This window comes from Scyliorhinus torazame, chromosome 13 (assembly GCF_047496885.1).
Source record: "Scyliorhinus torazame isolate Kashiwa2021f chromosome 13, sScyTor2.1, whole genome shotgun sequence".
NCBI lineage: Eukaryota > Metazoa > Chordata > Chondrichthyes > Carcharhiniformes > Scyliorhinidae > Scyliorhinus > Scyliorhinus torazame.
The window spans coordinates 38,403,245-38,427,086 of record NC_092719.1 but is presented as its reverse complement, the minus strand read 5'-3'; the positions used below and the strand labels follow the sequence as shown (position 1 = coordinate 38,427,086).

The 23,842-nt window shown below is 44.5% G+C and overlaps 1 protein-coding gene across 1 annotated transcript in view; it reads right to left on the bottom strand.

The window, feature by feature from the left end:
• cd36 (CD36 molecule (CD36 blood group)) overlaps positions 1 to 23,842 on the bottom strand; it is a 41,371-nt gene that overhangs the window by 717 nt on the left and 16,812 nt on the right. Inside the window, exons 7-12 of the mRNA XM_072471385.1 lie at positions 20,743 to 20,812; positions 14,730 to 14,917; positions 10,675 to 10,793; positions 9,477 to 9,550; positions 8,545 to 8,599; positions 4,810 to 4,968 (exon numbers count right to left, since the gene is read on the bottom strand). Coding sequence (XP_072327486.1) covers positions 4,810 to 4,968; positions 8,545 to 8,599; positions 9,477 to 9,550; positions 10,675 to 10,793; positions 14,730 to 14,917; positions 20,743 to 20,812 — 665 coding nt within the window. The remainder of the gene's footprint in view (positions 1 to 4,809; positions 4,969 to 8,544; positions 8,600 to 9,476; positions 9,551 to 10,674; positions 10,794 to 14,729; positions 14,918 to 20,742; positions 20,813 to 23,842) is intronic.

Below are 23,842 nucleotides of genomic sequence, written 5' to 3'. Positions count from 1 at the left end.
ACACCGCCAGACAAAATGGCAGCCCCCCCCACCCCTGTCCCACTCCCAGAGCGGAGATCACAAAGTACTCACTTTTCCCTGAAAACATCACAAATCTCTGAAGCAACCCCGTTATGCTCCCCACTGAAGAGCTTGGCTCTAAAATATACAGTAACAATTCATCTGCATAAAACGACACCCTATGTTCCACCCCCTCTTCACTATCCCCTTCCACAACCCCGAGCTTCTCAGCACAATAGCCAAGGGCTCGATAGCCAATGCAAAAAGAAGGGGGGAGCATGGGGCATCCCTGCCTCATACCCCGGAGCAATGCAAAATACCCTGAGTTCATACTATTTGTGCGCACGCTTGCCATCAGCTCCTTATACAGCAGCTGCACCCATGCCACAAATTTCAGCCCAATTCCTAATTTTTCCAATACGGCCATCAAATAACTCCACTCCATCCGATCAAATGCCATCTCCGCATCTAACGCCACCAGCACCTCCGTTTCTCTTCCCTGTGCCGGAGAACTCACCACATTCAACAGCCTCCTCACATTTGAGGACAACTGTCTTCCCTTTATGAACCCTGTTTGGGCCTTCCAAATCACCTTTGAAATTAAAATCGCTTATTGTCACAAGTAGGCTTCAAATGAAGTTACTGTGAAAAGCCCCTAGTCGCCACATTCCGGCGCCTGTTCGGGGAGGCTGGTACGGGAATTGAACCCGCGCTGCTGGCCTTGGTCTGCTTTACAAGCCCTTCCAATCTTAATGCCAACACCTTTGCCAATGTCTTGGCATCTACATTCAGCAGAGATATGCACTGATATGAACCACACTCCACCGGATCCTTGTCCTTCTTAAGCAACAACAAGATGGAGGCCTGCCCCATCGTCTGTGGCAAGACATCCCTGTTCATCGCGTCCTCAAATATTCCCACCATCAGCGGTGCCAGCCTACCCTTAAATCTTTTATAAAGTTTGACCAAGAACCCACCTGGGCCCCACCACCTTCCCTGCCTCCATCCTCCCAATCGCCACCTTCACCTCCTCCTTCCCCACCAGCTCCTCCAACCCTGCCCTCTCCGCCTCCCCCAAACTCGGACACTCTAGCCCACCCAAAAAACCCTCTTCTCCCACTCCTCCTTCAGTGGCTCCGACTTATACAAGTCCCGATAGAACTCCTCAAACACTTTATAAATCTGTTCCCAGAGCAGCCACCAACTCCCCTGTCTTGTCCCACACCCAAACTATCACCCTTGCCGCGGCCTCCCTCCAGAGCTGGCCTGCTAACATACACCCTGCCTTTGCCCCGTACTCATAATCAGAACCCCTTGCCCTTCTCAACTGACACACCGCTTTCCCCATGGACCATAGGTCAAATCTCACCTGCAACTCCTTCTCTTTGCCAGGAGACCTGGGTCCGGGTCCCCCGCATACCTCCCATCCACCTCCAAAATCTCATCTATCAATCGTTGGCATTGCTCCCTCTCCTCCCTATCCACCTTAGCCTTAAACGAGATCACCTCCCCCCTCACCACCACTTTCAGAGCCTCCCAGACTACCGACCGTGAGACCTCCTCCATGCAATATAACCCAAATACTCCTCAATCACCTTCCCTATCTTGTCACAGAAGCTCCGATCAACCAGTAACCCCACGTCCATTCTCCATCCAGTCCTCTGGGCTGCCCCCTTCTCCAATACCACATCCATTCAATGTGGAGCATGATCCAAGATCACATTTGCCAAATACTCTGATCTCTTAACTCCGGCCAACAGAGCCCTTCTTGAATACATCCAATCCCATGTACCAATCCTCCTACCATCAGCTCATGGGTATCCAGATTCGGGATGCCACCCAGTGCTCTCATCACAAACCCCGCATCGTCCCAATTGGGGCCATATATGTTTGCCAAAGCCACCAGCCGCCCCTCCAACACACCCGTCACTATCATGTGCCTGCCCCCATGATCGGCCACCACAGTCTCCATCTAAAACCTCATCCTCTTGCCCACCAATATTGCCACCACCCAAGCCCTATTATCGAACCCGAATGAAACACCCGATTCACCCACCCCTTCCTAAGCCTCACCTGATCCTTCACCCTCAAATGTGTCTCCTGTAACATCACCACATCAGCTTTCAAACTCTTCAAGTGCGCAAAAACTCTCGCTCTCTTCACTAGTCCCCCTAGACCCCTCACGTTCCACGTCACCATTCTGGACCCCACCACCCCCACCACCACCACCAGCCCTCCGATCCACCATCACCATTACCTCAGGCCCTGCCCCTCCAGCCCAACCCCGCCTCATCCTTTTGTTACCATCGAACCCCCCGAATCCCCCCATCCACTTCCTCTTGCAAACACCTCACCCAGTATTGACCCCACCTCCCCACCATTCACACCTCCCACTCCCATCGAAACCTGCTCAACCAGGCTCCAATGACCGCGGTTCCTCCCCACGCCTCACTCCCGTTCACCAGCCAACCCACGGTTGCTAGTGTGGTGACCCCTGATAGAGGCCCCCCCTCCTCCCCTCCCCCTCCTCAGTGACCTGGCCCCACGCGCCCAAAACCCACCTCCATTAAACTAAGAAATGATACAGAACCCCATCCATATGGAAAAAAGAAACCAAAACTCAAAACACATGCAAACAACCCTCCCCCAACAAGAGACAGAAAACAAAACCCCAATCAAATAGAAAAACCCCCATAAGAAAAACACCATCCCCATCCCCACCAACCAAGTCCAAATCCCAATTCTCCTCTCAGTCTCAGTCCTCCAGCCTTGACGAACGCCTCCACCGTCTCAAAATAAAAGTCTCTCGAATTGTGAATCACTCTCAACTTCATAGGGAAGACCTCTCCGAATCTCATTCCGCTGCCATACAGTGCTGCCTTCACCCTTCGAACATCCGCCCGCCACAGTGCCAGCTCCACCGTCGGGTCTTGGTATATGCGTTTACCAATGCTTCCCCCTTCACATCCTGTCGCTGCTTCGCCCAGCCCATAACCTTCTCCTTCACGTGGTAGCTCTGAAAGCAGACTACAACCGCCTTTAATGGCTCATTCGCTTTAGGCTTTGGCCTGAGCGACCGATGTGCCCTGTCCAACTCTCAATGGGAGGATTCTTTTCCCTTCCCCATCAACTCCGCAAACATCTTTGCAAAGTACTCGGCCAGCTTTAGGCCCTCAACCCCTCGGGCAGGCCCACAATTCTCAGGTTTTGCCTCCTCAACCTGTTCTCCAGGTCCTCCACCTTTGCTTTGAGCCTTTGATGACCTCCACCACCCTCCGCCACTTCCCACCCATCGAGGTGAACTGGCCTCTGGGCTGCCACAGTGCCTCTCCCACCCTCTTCAACTTTTCTTCTTACTCCCACACCTCAACCGATTTCTTCATCACTGGCGCTTATACCAGGGCAATTGCCTTCTCCACCCACACTTTCAGTGTAGCCATCGTCTCACTCCGAAGCACCTCCATATGCTTGGCAAACAGCCTCTCGAACTCCACCGACATCACCTCAGTCAGAGTTTCCACGTGAGGGGGGGGACAGCGCCACCCGATGACCCAGCCTCCGCCACCTTTCTTCCTGCAGGACTCACAGCCTTACTCAACAGCGAAAGTTTGCTCACCCCCTGCTTCTTCTTGTGCTTTGACATTCCTCATCTTCCTTATGACTTCCCACACCAACTCATCCACAAACGACATCTGAAACCAGGCATAAAAATCCAAAAACAGGAGACTCTAGCAGGAGCCACCCAACATGTGACCTCCACCTACATGCCACCACTGGAAGTCCGCAGACCTCCCATTTTAATCAATTGAAAGTTTACAGTGTGAATTTCTCAGTATTTTGGATTTGAGACCTGTAATGAAGATGCTGGGATCCTGCACATGTCAAATCATTTGAACCAGAGAACAGTGATCCTCCTAGCTTTATCCCATGCATATCCCATGATAAATAAAACGGCTGGATTCTCCGCCGGCGGGATTCTCCATTGCGCCGACAGCGCACCCACACCTGGGTATTTACCGACTGAGTGGGGCTGCCCACAATGGGGAACTCCATTGGCCGGCGGGCAGGACGGAAAATCCCACTGCCGGCAGGAACGCACCATACCAGAAAACTGATGCGGCGGGATGGAGAATCCTGCCCTATCATTTCTGATTCAGTAACCTGTAAAATATAGCGCTAAGCAAGGAGAGAGGAAATATTTCCAATGTTACTGTGGTGCAACAGTATCGACACCATTGATCAGACAAGAAGATATTCATTGCAACAGATAGTCGCTTATTTTTCCCATTCTATATCCCATAGTATTTCAGTCATAAGCTTTGATCATTAATTCTGATCAAAGCCCCATTCTAGCTCATATCCCTAAATTGCGATGAATGCTTGTCACCTGTGATAAAATCAAGAAAGCTATCCTAGCACAGCATGCTTGTATTGGTTAATGTGCGCTGTTAATCCTTCTTCATTTCATCTGACACTTAACTCTGGCGCTACAACAAGCAACCATTTGTGCGAGCAGGGAGAAGTGCAGATAAGACCTCAATTAGTCTTCCTGTCAATCACCAATCAACTTTTGATGTTTTTGTGATAAACTTGAATTTCCAAGCAATGAAGACACCCCTGTAGGTTGTATTTCTGAACAGCCTTCATCGTGGACATTTGAATATTATATTTACATCTTTAAAGTAGCCCCTATAATCTTTCAAAATGTTGTTTATTTATCCTCGCATTCCTAACCACTTCTGAAATGGGCCAAAATTGTAACTTTAGTCTTATACTGGTAACAGTTATATGAATATGTTTTCTGCTTACCTCTTTTTTCATTAAAGTCCGACAAATAGCAATTACACAAGAAAGGAAAAGCAGGCTTCCGATGCATATCAAGGTTAACTGAGTAATGCCAAGTGCTGTCATGGGTGTTGTTAGAGAACCCCTGAACACCTTTGCAGTTTCATCATCAACAGTTCCGGTCTGGGATTAAAAATAATTCAGAACTTTTGTTATGTGTTGTACATCAGTTTCTATCAGTAAAGACAGCAAGTAAAAGTGTGAGTAAATTAGACTAACTCTACAACTCTGTTTGAACATAGGAGTACCTATGACCTGGCAGAAGCCAGTCAATTAAATTATAGCTGATCTTAACTCTGCATCTTAATTGTAATTTAACACTTAACTGCACCTTAACTCCATCAAAGCATACACAATTCAAAGAAAGCACAGGTCCTGGGAAATGAGAACAAAATAAGAAGAGTAAAGGATGGCAAGAAGGAAATAAATTTGTGAAGGGATGTCAAAATCAACACAAAAGAATTACAATTATATTAGGAAAAAGAGGATGGTCAGCAGCTAATATTAGCGATAATGTCAATGAAAATAAGGAAACGGCACACATACTGAATAATGAGTTTGCACCTGTATACACTGTAGAAGATGACATGTCAGACATCCCAAGGAAACTAATATTGAATTAGCAACAGAGACTCAAGAAAATTAATGTCAATAAAATAACAGTAATGAAGAAAATGATGGCACTGAAGAGTGGCAAATCTGCAGAACCAATAGTTTCCATCTCAGGGTGTCAAAGGAAGTAGGTGAGAACATTGCATGTTCCCGAACTGTAATCTTCAAAAGTTCTCAGGGTTGGGAACCATTCCTTTTAGGTTGGAAAATTGTGCCTGTCACTCCATTATTTAGAAGGCTGACAGAGGTAGGCCAGGGAACAATTGGATTGGATTTGTTTATTGTCACGTGTACTGAGGTACAGTGAAAAGTATTTTTCTGCGAGCAGCTCAACAGATCATTAAGTACATGAAAAGAAAAGAAAAAAGAAGAAAATACATAATAGGGCAACACAAGGTACACAATGTAACTACATAAACACCGGCATCGAGTGAAGCATACAGGGGTGTAGTGTTAATCAGGTCAGTCCATAGAGTTTACAATTAAGGATAGGGTAAATCAACACCTTGGAAATACCAATTGGAAAGTTTGGAACTAAAGGGACAAAGACTGTACTTATCCTGTTAGCTTGATGGTGATTGGTGCTTGTGTTTGAAGGGTGTGAGTGGACAGCCTGCAGTTCACATGATTTATATTGTCCCACTGGACTGCACTGTAATTAGGGAATGCAGATCTCTGGGTATGTGGTATGAAACATATAAGGTGCCCTTGTCACCAACTTCCTACAGCTGGTAAAATGTACCTTTGAATTAATTGAAAACAAAAGTTGACTGTGTTACCAGCCCTCTTCTAACTATATTAAAGAATTCCAATGCTTTTATACTAACAATTAAAGCTTCAAAATTGATATCTGGAAACCAAAGCAGTTGAGAGTAACTACGAGAAAAAGTCAACTTTCACTGCGCACCCTAGAATAAGCACTGCATTAAGAATATTGCATCAGGAATATATATTCATTTTTTAATCACCTCCATGAATAAATTCTACTGTTGGTCTGTAAATTTAGCAACTTCTCCCACCCTTGCCCCTTGTTTAAATACAAATGAAACTAGTTTGTGGTCTTCCTTTTTTTTTTTCAAGCCCACTGGCGAATGTAGCCATATCATAATTCCATTTCCCAAGATGCTCCTTTCAGATTGTTTGCTATTTCCAGCTAATTATTTGTAATTAAATCGTGTGTCTCCTGCTCCCAAGTTGGGCTAAAGACTTGTTGCTTTAGTGAATGACCTTCAATCCATTCAATAATATATCCCTTTTCTGATTGTGCTCTTGTTTTTCATGTTGTTTTCATGATATTTTCTGGCAGGCCTTTTTGATTTGCAAATACACACACAAAGTCATTACACACAGTGGAAAGAAAAACACTAAAATAACCCCACCGGTGTTTTGAATCCTTTTCTGTTCCTAAAAAGCACATGTAGCCATTCCAGCTATTACTGACTTTATTATTGATCCATCCTTTCTACCCTATGGTGGGGTTATTAATAATGCACCTTACCTCACTCATGCCCTCACACTTACTTCCTACCTCTAGTCACAGTGTATTTGGTCCCCAAACTTTTTAAAAAAAATTTTGGAGTACCCAAATAATTTTTTCCAATTAAGGGGCAATTTAGCGTGTTCAATCCACCTACCTTGCACATCTTTGGGTTGAGGGGCGAAACCCACGCAGACACGGGGAGAATGTGCAAACTCCACATGGACAGTGACCCAGAGCCGGGGTCGAACCTGGGACCTCGGCGCCGTGAGACTGCAGTGCTACCACTGCGCCACCATGCTGCCCCGCCACCGTGCTGCTTTGGTCCCCAAACTTGCCTGGACTTCAATTGCTACCATTTCGTAAGCTCCTTGTTGCAACAGTGCTTTTGGTTGCTTTATCACACTAACATTGAAGCTGCCACTGCTGTGTTTGATATATATGTGACTCAAGTGTCAAACTCTAATGGCCTCAGGAAATTATGAATGGCAATAAATGCTACCTTGCTCGTGTTCCCACATCGCAAGATTACGGGAAAATGATATAGTGTAGATTCATTTGTTCTTAAGGGCAGCACGGTAGCATTGTGGATAGCACAATTGCTTCACAGATCCATGGTCCCAGGTTCGATTCCGGCTTGGGTCATTGTCTGTGCGGAGTCTGCACGTCCTCCCCGTGTCTGCGTGGGTTTCCTCCGGGTGCTCCGGTTTCCTCCCACAGTCCAAAGATGTGCGGGTTAGGTGAATTGGCCAATGATAAATTGCCCTTAATGTCCAAATTGCCCTTGGTGTTGGGTGGAGGTGTTGAGTTTGGGTAGGGTGCTCTTTCTAAGAGCTGGTGCAGACTCAGGGGGCCGAATGGCCTCCTTCTGCACTGTAAATTCAATGATAATCTATGATTAATCTAGGACAAAGGTTCGGCACAACATCGTGGGCCGAAGGGCCTGTTCTGTGCTGTATTTTCTATGTTCTATGTTCAAATAAATACATACCTATTTTTTAAATTATCTTTTAAATAAATTTAGAGTGCCCAATCATTTCTTTTCCAATTAAGGGGCAATTTAGCGTGGCCAATTCACCTACCCTGCACATCTTTGGGTTGTGGGGGTGAAACTCACGCAGGGACAATGTGAAAACTCCACTCAGACAGTGACCCGGAGCCGGGATCGAACCTGGGTCCTCAGCACCGTAGGCAGCAGTGCTAACCACTGTGCCACCATACCGGCCATAAATACATATATTTCAATTATTTAATTGATTATTTTCTCCTACTTAGTTCTTCATATTTTTTGTTTTTGCTCACCTCTTTTTAAACAATTAACCTTCCCATCTTCATTTCCGTATTGCGTCATTTGTCTGCCAATTATTTTACTCTTTCCTCCTCCTTGCATAATTCACTAATCTATGGTATAACGTGTCACCCTCCCAATGCATTAGGTCTTCAGATACTTTACTTCTGAAATTATATAATATTGCTAGCTGTGCTTGAAATAAACTTGTTTCATTTAGAGAACCGATTCGAAGAATCACTGAGAGCTGAAAATATAATAACATCAAGATTTTAGTTTGTTTCTCCAGTAAAGCAGGTGCTTACCATTGTAAAGCACTTACCTCATTAAGCCAGACGAGTGGAAAAAATATTGGCTCCTTAATATTCTTTAATATTCTACAGAGAAAAATATTTTATTTGAAACATGTGTAGTATTCAGTTTCTGTAACAAAGAGCCTGTCACTTGGTGGAGCAGTTTGAAAAACAAAGCATCTTAATTTTTCTTTAGTGCCTGTGAGGCGGTGCTTTCTTATAATACATTCCCATTACTCTGCCGCCCGACATACCATGACTACACTCCATAAACTTCAGCTCTTGCAATTCTATGCTATATGTATCTTATCCCTCATGTGGTCGCATTGGCACATAAAACCACACTCACTGGTTGCACTCATTTCCAATCTCACAAAGTCTCAAATTTGAAATTCTGATTCTTGTCTTTAAATCCCTTCATAGCCTTAACCACCACCACTGAATCCATAGAAGAATCCATAGAATCCCTACAGTACAGAAGGAGGCCATTCGACCCATCAAATCTGAATCAACCCTCTGAAAGACCATCGTATCTAGGCCCAATCCTCCGCTCTATCCCTGTAACCACAGAATTATACCTAACCTGTGGGCACTAAGGGGCATTTTAGCATGGACAATCCACCTAACCTGCACATTTTTGGACTGTGGGAGGAAACTGGAGCACCCGGAGGAAACCCATGCAGACATAGGGAGAATGTGCAAATTCCCCACGGTCACCCAAGGCTGGAATTGAACCCAGGTCCCTGGCAAAGTGAGGCAACAGTGCTAAACAGTGTGCCACCATGCCACCCAGATTGGCAGAATTTGCCTGATTTATTTCATAATAAATTAAAACCCTGGCTGAAACTCATTAAAATGTGATATTTTATTCAGCATGCTAATTTATCTTCAAAATATTACTATATTTTGATGCAATGAATTATTTATATATATTTGAATAATGAACACAAATCAAACCTACTTAATTTTCTTTGACGGTTTAAACATTAAGTTGATTTGTATTCGTTTTGCAACTCTCAAAGTAAATCCAGTGACCTGCAAAGAGGAATAAGTTGTGAAGACATCGTTCAGAAAAAAAGATTTATTGAATATTTCAGGTTAAACAGTGTGTATTAGATAAAGTGATCATTTAACGCATTCTGGGAGTGTATGGTCCTGAACTGCATATCTCACTGTAAAAGCCTTCCTTATACTGGCCGGAATTCTCTGGCCGCTGGGATTCTCTATTGCCGCCGACAGCACATCACCGCCCGGAGGTTTCCACATTGACCAGCGATGGGAAGAGAGATTCCCGCCACCAGCGAATGGCGCGCTGCCGAGAGACATGTGGCTGGCGAACCGAGGAATCCAGCCCACTGTTACAAATTTCGAAACTCATTCATGTTCTCTCAGGTTCAAACGCCGTTCAGCTGGCAAGCTCTGGGTATCAGTCGCACAGACATTAAAAGTAACACGGGGGTCAAATTTGAGATGCGCAGTTTAATTGGCATATTAGATGATGGCCCTAACTCTGGGGAGCAGTTGAGTGGCCCTCACCCAACCCAACTTTGCTAAAACCAAAAGGAGGGGAATTGGCTGTCAGGTTTCATATTTTTGAATTTTTAACTCCCCGTGCCCCTTCCTGCCCGGTTTGGTATTAAAGCTACGCCCATCCCCTCCCCCCACCTCCGCCGACTACATCAATTCATAAGCCTCCCAAGTACAGCTAAAACCTAGTCACTGGAGAGGCACTCTGCTTATCCCTACAATCATGAATCCAAGTGGAAAATGACATGCCTCGGTAGCTTAATTTTGAGAAAGCATATCCTGTTTCTAATTAAACATCACTTCAGAAATGTGCTATTGTAATCAATCACCACCTGTGCAATGATATCATTCATATACACTGCTTGGAAAAACATTAGTGAGGCCCTCAACGGAATATATTTTCACAAAACTTTTAATCAGACTTTTATTTTGTGCTGAATGCTATAAGCAGGATGTAGGATACATTTACCAGCAGAAAATACCTCAGTGGTGAGCTTGTTAATAGTCATTTTCCAACTCATTTATGCTTTAACCCTTGAGTAAATGCAGTTTCTTGTTGCTTTTGCTGGAAATAAACTAAAATTTGTTCAACCAGATGTTCGGGAGGTAAACAAAATAAAGTTATCGCTTACAGGTTCCACATCCAGGAAGGTTTCATGTTCCTCCTTATTGGGACTCAGCCCATCCACCGCATTCACAATTTTGTCAGTCGCATACAGAAAGTGAGGGAGTGAAATGTAAATTGGTTTCTCTGAAATTCAAACACACCATTGCACAGCATTTGTGAATTTCAGGACAGATGAAGGAGTATCTCACAGGAGAGTACTGAAATCGTATCATCATGTATTCTGTGCATCAACTAATTTTGCAGGAAGAAACTAATAAATCAATGGAAATTGGACCGAAGTCCATCGCAAAAGTGATATCATTAAATGTCAAAAAAATGAGAAAAAGCATAAAATGAAAAAAGCTATTCAATCTATCCAAGTAACTCTTCCCCCAGTCCAAGTTCTGTTGTGGATTCTTACCTAATCTACCTCTTTATCTGATACATTATCAGTACTCTTTCTTGCTTCCACCTCTATTAGAAAATGTGGTCAACTTTGTTTCCCTTTCCTCAACCTGTATGTTCCATCTCCAATGTCCCCCCCCCCCCCCCCCCCTCAACATCTCTATCTCCATTTACGGGGACAGGCTATCAGTCCATGCCTATCACAAGTCCACCAGATCCCACAGTTATTCTGATTGTGATCCTCCCACCGGTGTCCTATTAAGACTCCATTCCATTCTCCCAGCTTCTCCATCTCAGTCACATCTGTTCTTAAAGTGTCACCTTCCACAGCAGTGCTTCTGATATGTCTTACCTTCTCTTCAACATTGGGTTACACCTGCAGGATGGTTGACAGTTTCCAGAGTTCTCGACCCTCTTCTAATCCCATCCTTCCCCTTCATCCCAGAACCTAATAGGGTTGTCCTTGCCCTGAGATTCTACAGCACCATCCTCCTCATTTAATGCATCATCATTCACATTTCTGCCACTACCAAACACGTTTTCTCCTCCCATCCCCTTTCAGAATTCCAAAGGGAACAGTGCCCTTCCCCAACACTTTGGTCTACTCTTCCATTATTCTCTTCCCACTGCACCTTCCTATGCATTAGAAGGCATGCCATACCTGACCTTCACATCCTTTCTTCTCAATGACCAGGGCCCCAGATACACCTTCCAGTTGAAACAATGATTTACTTGTACTTCTTTCAATTTAGTACATGGTATTCGCTGATAACAATGTGGTCTTGTCTACTTCAGGGAGACTAAATCTAATTTTGTTCAGTCTGCAAGTGTGACTCAGAGTTTCATTTTATCATTGCAATTCTCTGCCCCACACCCGCTCCTATATTGTTCCATTGAATCTCAATGTAAGCTCAAGGAAGAGTGCTTCATCTTGGCAGCCTTCCATATTCAACATCATAACCGTTGATTCTATTCTTTTGGGCAGCAAATTCTATTACTGATTCGGCTCTTCGTGCAATGACTTCTGATGTGCACCTTATCATAGGCCATCCCTTTTGTCCTTTCCTCCCTTGACCCCCACCCACAGGCCCTTCTTTCCCAGTCTCTGTCTTTGTTTAAAAATATGTAACATTTGTCATATTTTCCAGTTAGGGCAAAATGTTGTCAACCTGAAAGGTTGGGCGCGATTTAATGGAACTGAAAATGAGTCCCGTTTTGGACCCATTTAGCCAGGTGCTTCCAGGCACTTGCAGCGCCGCAGCCGACCCCGCTATTAAACGGGACTTTGCTTCATTTTTGGGCACTGCCGAGTCTGCATTTCGGTTCATTTCTTGCACTAACCAGCTCAGCTCAGCAGTACAGGAAGAGATCGGGGCTCCATTTTTATACTCTGGACATCCCACCGTCGCCACCGGACCCCCCTAATGCTCCAACTTACTAATTGGGGGTCCTCAAGCCCCTCAAACCCCACCTCATAAAGGCATGGCACCCCTGGGCCTGATCCCTGGCACCGGCAAGTTGCCACCTGGACATTTTGGCACTGCCAGCCTGGCACTCTGGCAATGCCACCTGGGAACCCTGGCACTGCCATGGTGGCACTACCAAATTAACAGAGTGGTACTGCCAGGATGCCAGGCTGTCAGTGCCATGGTGAACGGGCAGCATTGGGAGTGCCAGGGTACCATCCTGCCCAGAACTCGACCACCCGAGGGCCCCCGATCACCTGGGAGACCCCCCCAAATGCCAGAATGCCTAGTCCACTTTTGTGGAAACCAATGCTTAACGTGCCCACTCGAGGTCTCCGAGGCAAGGCCGTTATGTCCCGGATCTTGGGTAACTCCGGCGCGAACATATTTAAGTCAGTTTAGCAACAGACTTGATTATGCAAATCTGGATTCTGCCCATTGTGAGCGGGATCCAGATCACAGCTCCTCATGAGATCACGTTAGATCTTGCGAGGCGTAACAATTGTTGTAAGATTTGCTGGCCTCATCACGTCCTGAGTTGGGCCCGTTAGATCACGCCCGTTAACCCTGTTTCTTTCTTCACAGATCTTGTCTGGCCTGTTGTGTATCAGTTTATATTTCTGATTTCCACAGGATCCACAATATTATGCTTTGTCTTGCATAATCTATACTTTGTCTATCTATGCCACAGCCTACATTGTATAACCGTAACTGCTTTCTTTCCTTGACATCTCACTTTCATCACCTGAACAGCTCAAAAACCAACACATTAAACATTGCTCTTGATTATTGATATTCTGTTCTTGCTGTAGTTCTACTCCCTACTCACAGAAAGGAGTCCTACTATCCAGTGAATTGAAGTACGAATCTCATGTGATTAAAGGCTGATGTTTTGATCACATGACCCTCCAGTTACAGAGACAGAAAAGTCATAATTTATAAAACTCAAATGCATCCAGCTTTTACAAATGCTTCTGAAGCATTAATTTCCACTGTCCCACCGCCGGGTCGGAGAATCCCCAGAGTGCGGTGCGAATCCCGCCCTGCTGCCCCGACGTCGGCTGCCGTATTCTCCAGCGCCGTTTTTCGGGCGGGGGCGAGATTCACACCACGCCGGTCGGGGGCCTTTGGCAGCAGCCCCCCCAGCAATTCTCCTGGCCCCGATGTGCCGACCGGCCGTCCGTTTTTGGCCAGTCCCCCCGGCGTGGGTTACGCATTGTCCCACACGGCAGGACCTGGCAGGTAAGTCGGTGGCGGCGGTCCTTGGGGGGGGTACGGGGGATCCGACCCCGGGTGGGGCCCCCACATGGCCTGGCTCGCGATCAGGGCCCACTGTTCTGCGGGCGGGCCTGTTCCGTGGGTTCACTTCCTCCTTCTGCGCCGGCTCCTGTAGGGCTCCGCCATGGCCGGCTGGAGCGGAGAATTCCGCACTTTCAGGGGCTGTTGACGCCGGAGTGGTTCGCGCCAGTTGTCCCACCGGCGTGGGGACTTAATCCCCAGAAGGAAGAATCCCGCTGCAGACTTTTTCAGCTCAGTATTCACAGACTGATATGTTCACTACTCAACCTCGTAATGCTATTTTGAAGTTAATTAGATAAATATCTTAAACTTTTGGCAGGCAGCAAACACAAGGCGCTGTATTTTCATTGACCTGGGAAGACAAAATACAGCAGAAGGCTACATCTGTTGCAGCCAGTCGGCAGTTATTTGACACAAGTCAACACAACAAGTGTTTGCAGACTTTGGGTTTGGGGAGTTTTCGTAAGTAGAGTGTTTGTGAAAATTATACTTTCTAGTTGGAGTCTATACAATCAGCCTACAGTTCTCTTGGCTGAGCTTAGAATTCACTGTATTGATAATTTGGGACATAAATCTAGATCCCTAACACTTTGGCACAACACATGTCAATGTTACAATGGTGTTAAACAACGGTCATTATCCAACAGCACTTTTTTAATTAGTGGATTCCATTGTATTAATGGTTGAATGTTATGAAACACTTCTATCAAGTGACAAAGAGCTCATTGAAAAATTCTGTAGGCAAAATTCCAATTGGAAAACTTCATGGAAAAATAGTAAACAAGCTAAGCTAACGTATAATATGTTGTCTAATGATCATATTTAGAGTTGTGTTGACCCAGAATAATTATGGCCTAGTAGCAGATTTCTAGCCTTTACTTATTTCCACTTAATAGTCTGCAGAACTTACTCTCTTTGCAAATGCTGATACCCAGGATTCCTCCAAAAGTGCAATTTTGGGAAACGGACATGTCTTTGCAGTAACAGTGATTGTCAGGATTCTCGAGAAAAGATGCAAGAGCTTTGGGAGGAACAACAAAACGGTGGACAGGAATTTCCTTCAGCTTCTTTTTTTGTTCATATTCTGCAAAGATGGACCTGTGAGGAGAGGAATCAGTAAAAGTGAGTTAGCTTTGTTTATCCATCGCAAACAACTCAGATTGTGCTCTTGGCAGTCGCAAACCCTTCCCTTTCTAGTTGGTCATAACTGCCACACACAATGTTTACTGTCTGTTTAGAACACCTTTAAGCATATCGTGTTCACTAGTGATTCTCTGTACAGTCTCTACCCGCATGTACTGCAAATTAAAATCTATTTGCTACAAATACCATCGTTGGGCGTGATTCGCCGTTCCGCCAGCCACGTGCTTCTCGGCCGCGCGCCATCCGCTGGCCGCGGGATTCAAACTTCCCGCCGATTGTCAATGAGATTTCCAATTGTAACCATCCCACACAACCGTGAAATCCGCGGGTAGGAGTGTGCTGCCAGCAGGAAAATGGAGTTGCAACCAACGCAGAATTCCAGCCATTGTCAAATATAGCGCTCGATTTAACCAGAAAAAAAATCTATCTTCGGATTTGGATGCATTTAGCGGAGTGTTTCTCAGTGCCTGCAGCTATTTAGCGACATTCTTTTTGCCACCGAGGCTGCACTTAGAGCCATCTCCTGCTGGCAAGTTGAAACACTTCCAGGGTTCCCGGGTGGCACTGCCAGTGTGCCAGAGGGAGTGTCAGGGTCTCACCCTGCCCTGTCCCTGACCATCCAGGAATCTCTAGTGGCCTGGGAGACCCCCACAGGTGCCATTACAACTGGTCCATATTTGTGGAAACCAGTACTCAACTGTGCCCGGGCAAGGTCTCTGAGGCACATCCGTTAGGTCCCAGGCGCCAGGAGAATCCCGCAAATGGGTATTTAACGGAGCCTAATGGCTCAATCAAATATGCTGATCTGGATAACGCACAGTGAGGGAGAGATACAGATCCCGCGAGACTCCGTTAATCTGGTGAGGCTTTTCAAACATCGCAAATCTGTCAGATTCAACGGCCTTGTCCCGACACCAAGTTGGGCAGTTATTTCATACCCATAGTTTGAGGTTTCATACCCTTAATTTGAAACTACTGGAGCACATGAGCTTTGTTGTGAACAGGTGGGTTAGAAGCAGTAAGAAAGTGGGCCAGTCCAGAAAATGGCTCCAAATCACTGACTTCTGTGTTCAGCTGGGCTGCGATTAGCAGCAGCCCCTCTTGTGGCAGCAACAGGGTTGTTCCTCCTGGGGAACGGTATCTCTCTCTGACAGTTCACAGACCCCCGCCACATATTAAAGGAACTGTATGTAAAACAGGGTGCAGCTTCTGAGTGTTCTGACTCCATAATCTGCAATGTCTGGCACCATGCCAAACCTCACTCCTCCACCAAGTACCTTTTGTGTCCTATAAATTCAAGAGTTGAGATTGTGTCCTCTGTGACCTCACCATTCCCCATCAAATGCTGCATAATCAATGCCAAACCCAGAGACAGAATGATCAAGCAGTTGACTGAGGCAGACATATTGAACATGACATAAGCCAGTTCTGCCTCAAACATATCTCCAACTTACTATCGGCACCATGGAGTACTATAATGAAAACTAAACAGTTAAGTCTATTTTAGGGATATAAGCCTTCAATCTCTGTACAGCTGATGGCCCAGTGCAGTCAATCTAACAGCATTAGACATGAATCACAGGTGCCATGTCAAAACCCAGATTGTGATTTTCCACCATGGTCTGGTTGAGATGGATCCTTCACTATTCTAGATTCTAGGAGTACAGGTACACAGGTCATTGAAAGGGGCAACACAGGTGGAGAAGGTAGTCAAGAAGGCATATGGCATGCTTGCCTTCATTGGCCGGGGCATTGAGTATAAGAATTGGCAAGTCATGTTGCAGCTGTATAGAACCTTAGTTAGGCCACACTTGGAGTATAGTGTTCAATTCTGGTCGCCACACTACCAGAAGGATGTGGAGGCTTTAGAGAGGGTGCAGAAGAGATTTACCAGAATGTTGCCTGGTATGGAGGGCATTAGCTATGAGGAGCGGTTGAATAAACTCGGTTTGTTCTCACTGGAACGAAGGAGGTTGAGGGGAGACCTGATAGAGGTCTACAAAATTATGAGGGGCATAGACAGAGTGGATAGTCAGAGGCTTTTCCCCAGGGTAGAGGGGTCAATTACTAGGGGGCATAGGTTTAAGGTGAGAGGGGCAAGGTTTAGGGTAGATGTACGAGGCAAGTTTTTTACGCAGAGGGTAGTGGATGCCTGGAACTCGCTACCGGAGGAGGTGGTGGAAGCAGGGACGATAGTGACATTTAAGGGGCATCTTGACAAATACATGAATAGGATGGGAATAGAGGGATACGGACCCAGGAAGTGTAGAAGATTGTAGTTTAGTCGGGCAGCACGGTCGGCACGGGCTTGGAGGGCCGAAGGGCCTGTTCCTGTGCTGTACATTTCTTTGTTCTTTGTTCTTTGTTCCATACTAGAAATATCTCGACATAGCAGCACAGTGGTTAGCAATGTTGCTTCACAACTCCAGGGACCCAAATTCGATTCCCGGCTTGGGTCACTGTCTCTCTGGAGTCTACACATTCTCCCTGTGTCTGCATGGGTTTCCTCCGGGTGCTCAGTTCCCTCCGGCAAGTCCAGAAAGACGGGCTTGTCAGGTGAATTGGACATTCTGAATGCTCCCTCAGTGTACCCGAACAGGCGCCGGAATGTGGCGACTAGGGGATTTTCACAGTAACTTCATTGCAGTGTTAATATAAGTCTATATGTTTCCTAACATATAACAATTTGATCCCTGTGAGAGATGTGCTCAACAGACATGGGGACTTCGGGATCCAGGTTTGGGTCCTGGCCTAGACCTCACCTAAAGATGCCAGTACTGCAATTTCTGGTGAGCAAATCTTAAAGGGAGTGAGTTAGATCAATATGTCAAAATACTTCTGGTTAGTTGCACCTGTTCTAATATTATAGGCTCCCCAGTATCTGTCGGTGCTTAAGGTGTGTTTGAGGTGGAAAGATCTTCTGGGGTATAAAGTTAGGTTCCTTTTATTCTAAATTATTCTTCACATAAGGCTGCTCTTCATTTTTTCTGTCATGTTTATCCTTCTTTGGCTCAACTGGAAGAACTCTTGTCTCTGAGTTGGACGGTTAAGGGTTGAAGTCTATAATTTGACAATATAACTAGACTAACATCTTCTCATACTGAAGAGTGATACACTATCAAGGTTGTGTGATGAATGTAGAAATTGTTACATCTCATATTTTATATTCTGTTACAGTAATGTTATTAAAAACCCTGGTTTAAAATACATATAGGCGGTATGTCTGCTAAAACTATAATTAAGGAGTCATAAAAGGCGAGGTCATGATTGATTCCAGCCGCTTATTTGGTTACAGTTAAAAGGATAATTGAATAGTGTTTTGATTGCTGGAGGTTCCCTGGAATTTAGATAATTTATGAGGGAGTGGTGTTTAGTCTTAGATAAGCAGGTCATGGAATTTAGTGGGACTCAGGTTATATAAATAATGAGAGGAACCAGGTCTGTTGGTAGTTTTGCAGTCTGTTATAGGATTTGAGTCTGACATGACGGAAGTGTACTGGATCTGCTCTTGAAAGAAATTCTGTCCAAAAGTCTCTCCACAGCTAATTCCAATTAAGCAACCCAATACAGTTCAAATGCCACTTATAAATAAAGTTAACTGTATTGGATTGCTTAATTGGAATTAGTGGCAGTTGTAGATAGTAAGTTGACATTTTACCTGTTATTTAGGAACGGTTTAAATGATAATTGTGAAGCTCTTTCCTTGGTGTTAATGTGGTTAATTGCGTGTTAAAATGAAAGTATGTTTTAACATAAAGGATACATATTGGTCAGAATTATCACTCCTGGGGTGAAGTATCCTTTCCTCACAGTTTTACAAATAGAAAATTGTTTGGAGTTCTTGTCCGGTATCCTAACAAGAGTTGGGGTATGGTTCGGTAGCCTAACAGGATGCCATTTTTCAGATGAGATGTTAAGTTGAGACTCTCCTTGCCTGTTCAGTTGGAGGTGAAAGACCCAATTATGCTTTTCAATGAAGAGCAGGAATATCACTACTGTACCAGGCCTGCGTTTTTCTCTCAATCGACATCACCAAAAGCAGACTAACTGGTCATTCAGATAATCAGACTTTTCGCAATTTTGATTGAGGGTTAAAAACTGACAAGGCCCAATACTTGGATTCTGGAAATACGAAATAAAACCCGAACGTTTTGAAAAAATCCAGCAGGTGGCAGCATTTGTGGAGAGGGACATAGAGTTAATGTTTCAACTCTATATTAGGCTCAAGATGTTAGTCTGTTTCTCTGTCCACTGATGCTGCCAGACCTGCTGAGTATTTCCTGCACTTTCTGATTTTACTGCCCTATTCTTCAAAATAGTGCCACAGAATCTTATCAACATTCAATATGACCTTTCCTCTCCAAGTAGCTTCTATCTCCACAAGAATCTCCCAACATCTCACTTGATATTTTATATGAGGATATATTATTAGCTGTACATTGGGTGTTACCTACTGAGCTACTCCCACCATCTGGGTGTTAACATAAGCCCCACAAATCATAATTTTTGATGACATATATCTCCAATTTAAGGCAGAAGGTATAGACAGGACATTACAGTATTTTTAGTTTTTCTCTTGTATTCCTGAGTCTTTTTTTTTACCCTGATTTGTTTTTTGCATTCTGTTATTCTCTCCTTCCTCCTGACCATTCCCCATTCTTTGTTTTAATGAAAACCCCTGCTCCCTCCTCACCATCTTTAATTTGAAATTCAATCTCTTTGTCTTTCATAATAACCTGTGTCTTTAGTCCTATTCTGCTTAGATTCAGCTCACATCCCCTATCCAAAACTGATTTATCTGGGAACTAGGCAGCTTTTAATGCCACCAACGCCTTTTCGCCATCACTGGTTGACTAGTCATTTTATTTTTGCATCATTTTACTTGCGAAAGCTCAGGTCCAGTTTCTTTGAGTTTGGCTGTCGCATATTGAAAATTATGTTTATTTTTTTTCTTTCGTGGAATGTGGGCATCACTAGCATTTGTCTTCCAGAGGGCAATTAAGAATCAATCACAATGCTGTGGGTCTGGAGTCCCATGTAGGTTAGACCTGGTAAAGATGGCAGATTTCCTTCCCTATGGGACATTAGTGAACCAGATAGGATTTTACAACAATAGTTTTCAGTGTCATCATTAATGAGACTAAGGGTGGGATTCCCCCCACCCCCCCTCCCCCACCCATGGCATATTTTCCAGCGGCGGAGGCGGCCCACCAAGATACCCTCTGATCTTGCCGCTGTCTATGGGGTTTTGTCTACCCTGCATCCTCCACTGATGGGTAATACACCATGGCAGGGGTGTCACCATGGCAGGACCAGAAGATTATGATTTCAGCCTGTACCCCAGAGCATTATCCTGGGTTCTCGATTAATAGTCTACCATGCCACCGCCTGCCCCCAGCTGATGTCCCGTAACAGCCTCCCCGAACAGGCGCCGGAATGTGGCGACTAGGGGCTTTTCACAGTAACTTCATTGAAGCCTACTTGTGACAATAAGCGATTTTCATTTTCATTTCATTTTCATTTTCATTTTTCATTTCATTTTCATTTTCATGTCAGAGAATCTGTAGCATCCATCTTGGTATTCCTGTGCCTGATGGATCAATAATTTAAATGAGGCAGTGACCTTTGTCTTGAGCAAATCATTTACATTTAACACACCAAATGACCCAGCCAGTATTTACCAGTGTTCTTTGAAACAGTTACATTTACACTAATGTACAAGGGAGTTCCAGAGAACTTCCAACGTATAGGATTTGTGTGCATTTTCAGTAGTACAGTACCTGCAAATGTCAGAAGAGTAAAAGTATAATTTCTCCCGATCGTGAAGAAATGGTGGAAATGAGCTTGCATCTGTCAAAAAATACAAAGTTATATTATTTGTGAAAAGTGATAGTCAATGGCCTCCCAGTAACAAGTTTGATAATAATCTGAGGTCATGTATCTTGGTCAAATAGGTCACTCCAAGAGTGAGCACAGTCTTTGGTTATAATTCATTTCAGTTTGTAGCTGCCAGTGACTGGAACAAGGTACAAATAAAGCTAATTTAATTACTGTGGACCCCTTTCACCAAAGAGTTAAGCTTCTGTTGACTGATACCGGTACTTGCTAAACTATCAGTTCCCTTTTACTGCTAATTTGTATTTTATTGTTTAGTGTTTATATCAATTGTATTATTTAATGGTCACAGAGGAGCCTGGTTCGTGAATATAAAGAAAAACTATATTGTTTTTGACAACTATATACACATAACATTCAGGTCCCAGCTGGGGCTAATCTAACTCGGCTCCTACCTGGACCAGCATTTATGTTAGAGTCCTTTACTCTATTGAATGGCCTCCTTCTGCACTGTAAATTCAATGATAATCTATGATTAATCTAGGACAAAGGTTCGGCACAACATCGTGGGCCGAAGGGCCTGTTCTGTGCTGTATTTTTCTATGTTCTATGTTCTATGATAGGGCTCCATCTCTCATCGGGGAAGCTCGTATTCCACGAGGCTTATGGGGTGGGCTAATCAGCCCATCCCTGTAGCTCTTGTGCGGATCATAACAATTGTTGTTTAATTTCTGTTGCTGTGAGGTTAGCCTCTTGGCCAGGTTGTTATTGGAAATGACAATTAATTCTCAATTGACTGACGTGGTTAAATAGAGGTTAAATAAAATAAAATAAAGTAGACGCAGTATTTGACTGTAACTTTCTATATTCAAGCCCTCAAATGCATAAAATAGATCCTAACTTCTCCCAACTATTATCTCTAACTTGAATTTACCTTTGGAAATCAAACATAAAGTATGGTGTTGACATTTTATGTATGTACCTTATTAATAACGCAAACCTATTTACAACCAATAGCATGACTCTTGTGATTATAACTGCAGCAGTGACCCAGACTAAAAGAGAAAATGCTGGAAAATCTCAGCAGATCTGGCAGCATCTGTAAGGAGAGAAAAGAGCTCACATTTTGAGTCCAGATGACCCTTTGTCAAAGCCAAAAGACATAGAAAGTGGGAGATTTTCATACTCTAGGGTGAGGGAATGAAAGATGGGTCATAGCCACAGAAACCAAGGGGAAAGACTGCTAATGGCAGCCCCCAGAGAGAATAAAAGGTGTGGAAGGTCAAACAGCAGAGAAACTAAAATCTGAGGGAAAGCTGTGAAAGATTTAGATGTGGGGGGAAGGGGGACATGGTGGGAGAGAGGTAAAATGAGAAAAAGGGGGGAAGCAAAGGGGAGAAAAAGTAACAAAAGGGGGGATAATGCAGGGGAAAGAGTGGGGGAAATATATATAAAGAAAGACAAGAAATAAATAAAAGGTAAAAGACAGTTAAAATGAAATGGAATGAAAACAAAGGGGTCACGGTGGGGCAGAGCTAATCCTCTGAAGTTGTTGAGTTCATTATTGAGGCTGGAAGGCTGTAGTGTGCCTATCAGGAAGATGAGATCCTGTTCCTCCAGTTTGCGTTGATGTTCACTGGAACATTGCAGCAGGCCAAGAACTGTCATGTGGGCATGGGAGCAGGGTCTTGTGTTAAAATGGCAAGCTCTGGAAAAGTCAAGGTCCTGAATGCACACAGACCAAATCAATCACCCAGTCTATGGTTGGTCTCTCCGATATGGAGGAGACCACATTGGGAGCAGCGAATGCAAGAGACCAAATTGAAAGAGGTGCAATTGAAACGCTGCTTAACCTGGAATGAATGTTTTGCGCTTGGGATGTTAAGAATGGAAGAGGTAAAGGGGCAGGTGTTACATCTCCTGCGATTGCATGGGAAGGTGCCATGGGTGATGGGAGAGGTGTTGTGTATGGTGGAGGTGTAGACTAGATTATCCCGGAGGGAATGGTCTCTGCGGAATCCTAATAGAGGGAGTGAAGGTAAGATGTGTTTGCTGGTGGCATCACGCTGGAGTTGGCGAAAATGGCGGAGGATTATGCTTTGCATCCGGAGGCTGGTGCGGTGAAACGTGAGAACGAGGGGGACTCTATCCCTGTTCTGGGCGGGAGCAGAGGGGGCGAGGGTAGTGGTGCGGGAGATGGACCGCATGCTGTTGAGGGCCCTGTCAACAACTGTAGGTGGGAAATCACTGTTGAGGAACAAGGAACACATTTTTGAAGCACCACTTTGGAAAGTGGCATCATTGGAGACGAAGGAGCTGAGAGAAAGGGGTGGAGTCCTTTAAGGATGCAGGGTGCGAAGAGCTGTAGTCCAGATAGCTGTGGAAATCAGTGGGCTTGTAATGGATATTAGTAGATAGTGACCCAGACTGTTCGATTATCACTTTCTGTGCTTTCAATTCCCAAATATTAACTGTTTATTGTCATTGTCCATCAGAGAATCCACCAGCTCAGAAAACAAATATTGTGGTGTAATTTGTTTGGGTTTTCCGCATCGTCAGTTTGAGACGGTTTGGATAATGAGATGTTAGGACAACCTGAGCTAGTTCACAGTCAATTCCAGCCCCATGTGACCCAGGGTCACAACACAAGTGAATTAACCAATAATTCTTAGAAAAATACCCAAAGTCTTTGGCCCTTGGCTGCCCAATAATTACAGTCACTGGGTTTGTAAATGTAAAACAATTACTTTTGAGAGTAACAAGAAGTATACTGAAATATGCACCAAATACAGAATAACTATGATCTAATTCCTAATTCCTTACTTTAACCTGCCCTCACCCTCTACACACACGGACACACACAAGGCAAGACAAACAAACAAAGAGGGTAGGAAAGGGGTAAAAAAAATCATAAATAAAAGGACAAAAGAGTCTCTGTTTCAGATGGTGGATTTTAGCACCTTACTCCTCTTCAAACTTTGCTTTCAGTTTGAGGTTTTATTGTAGATTCATTCAGGCCTCTGTAGTTTCAGAAATACAGCACTC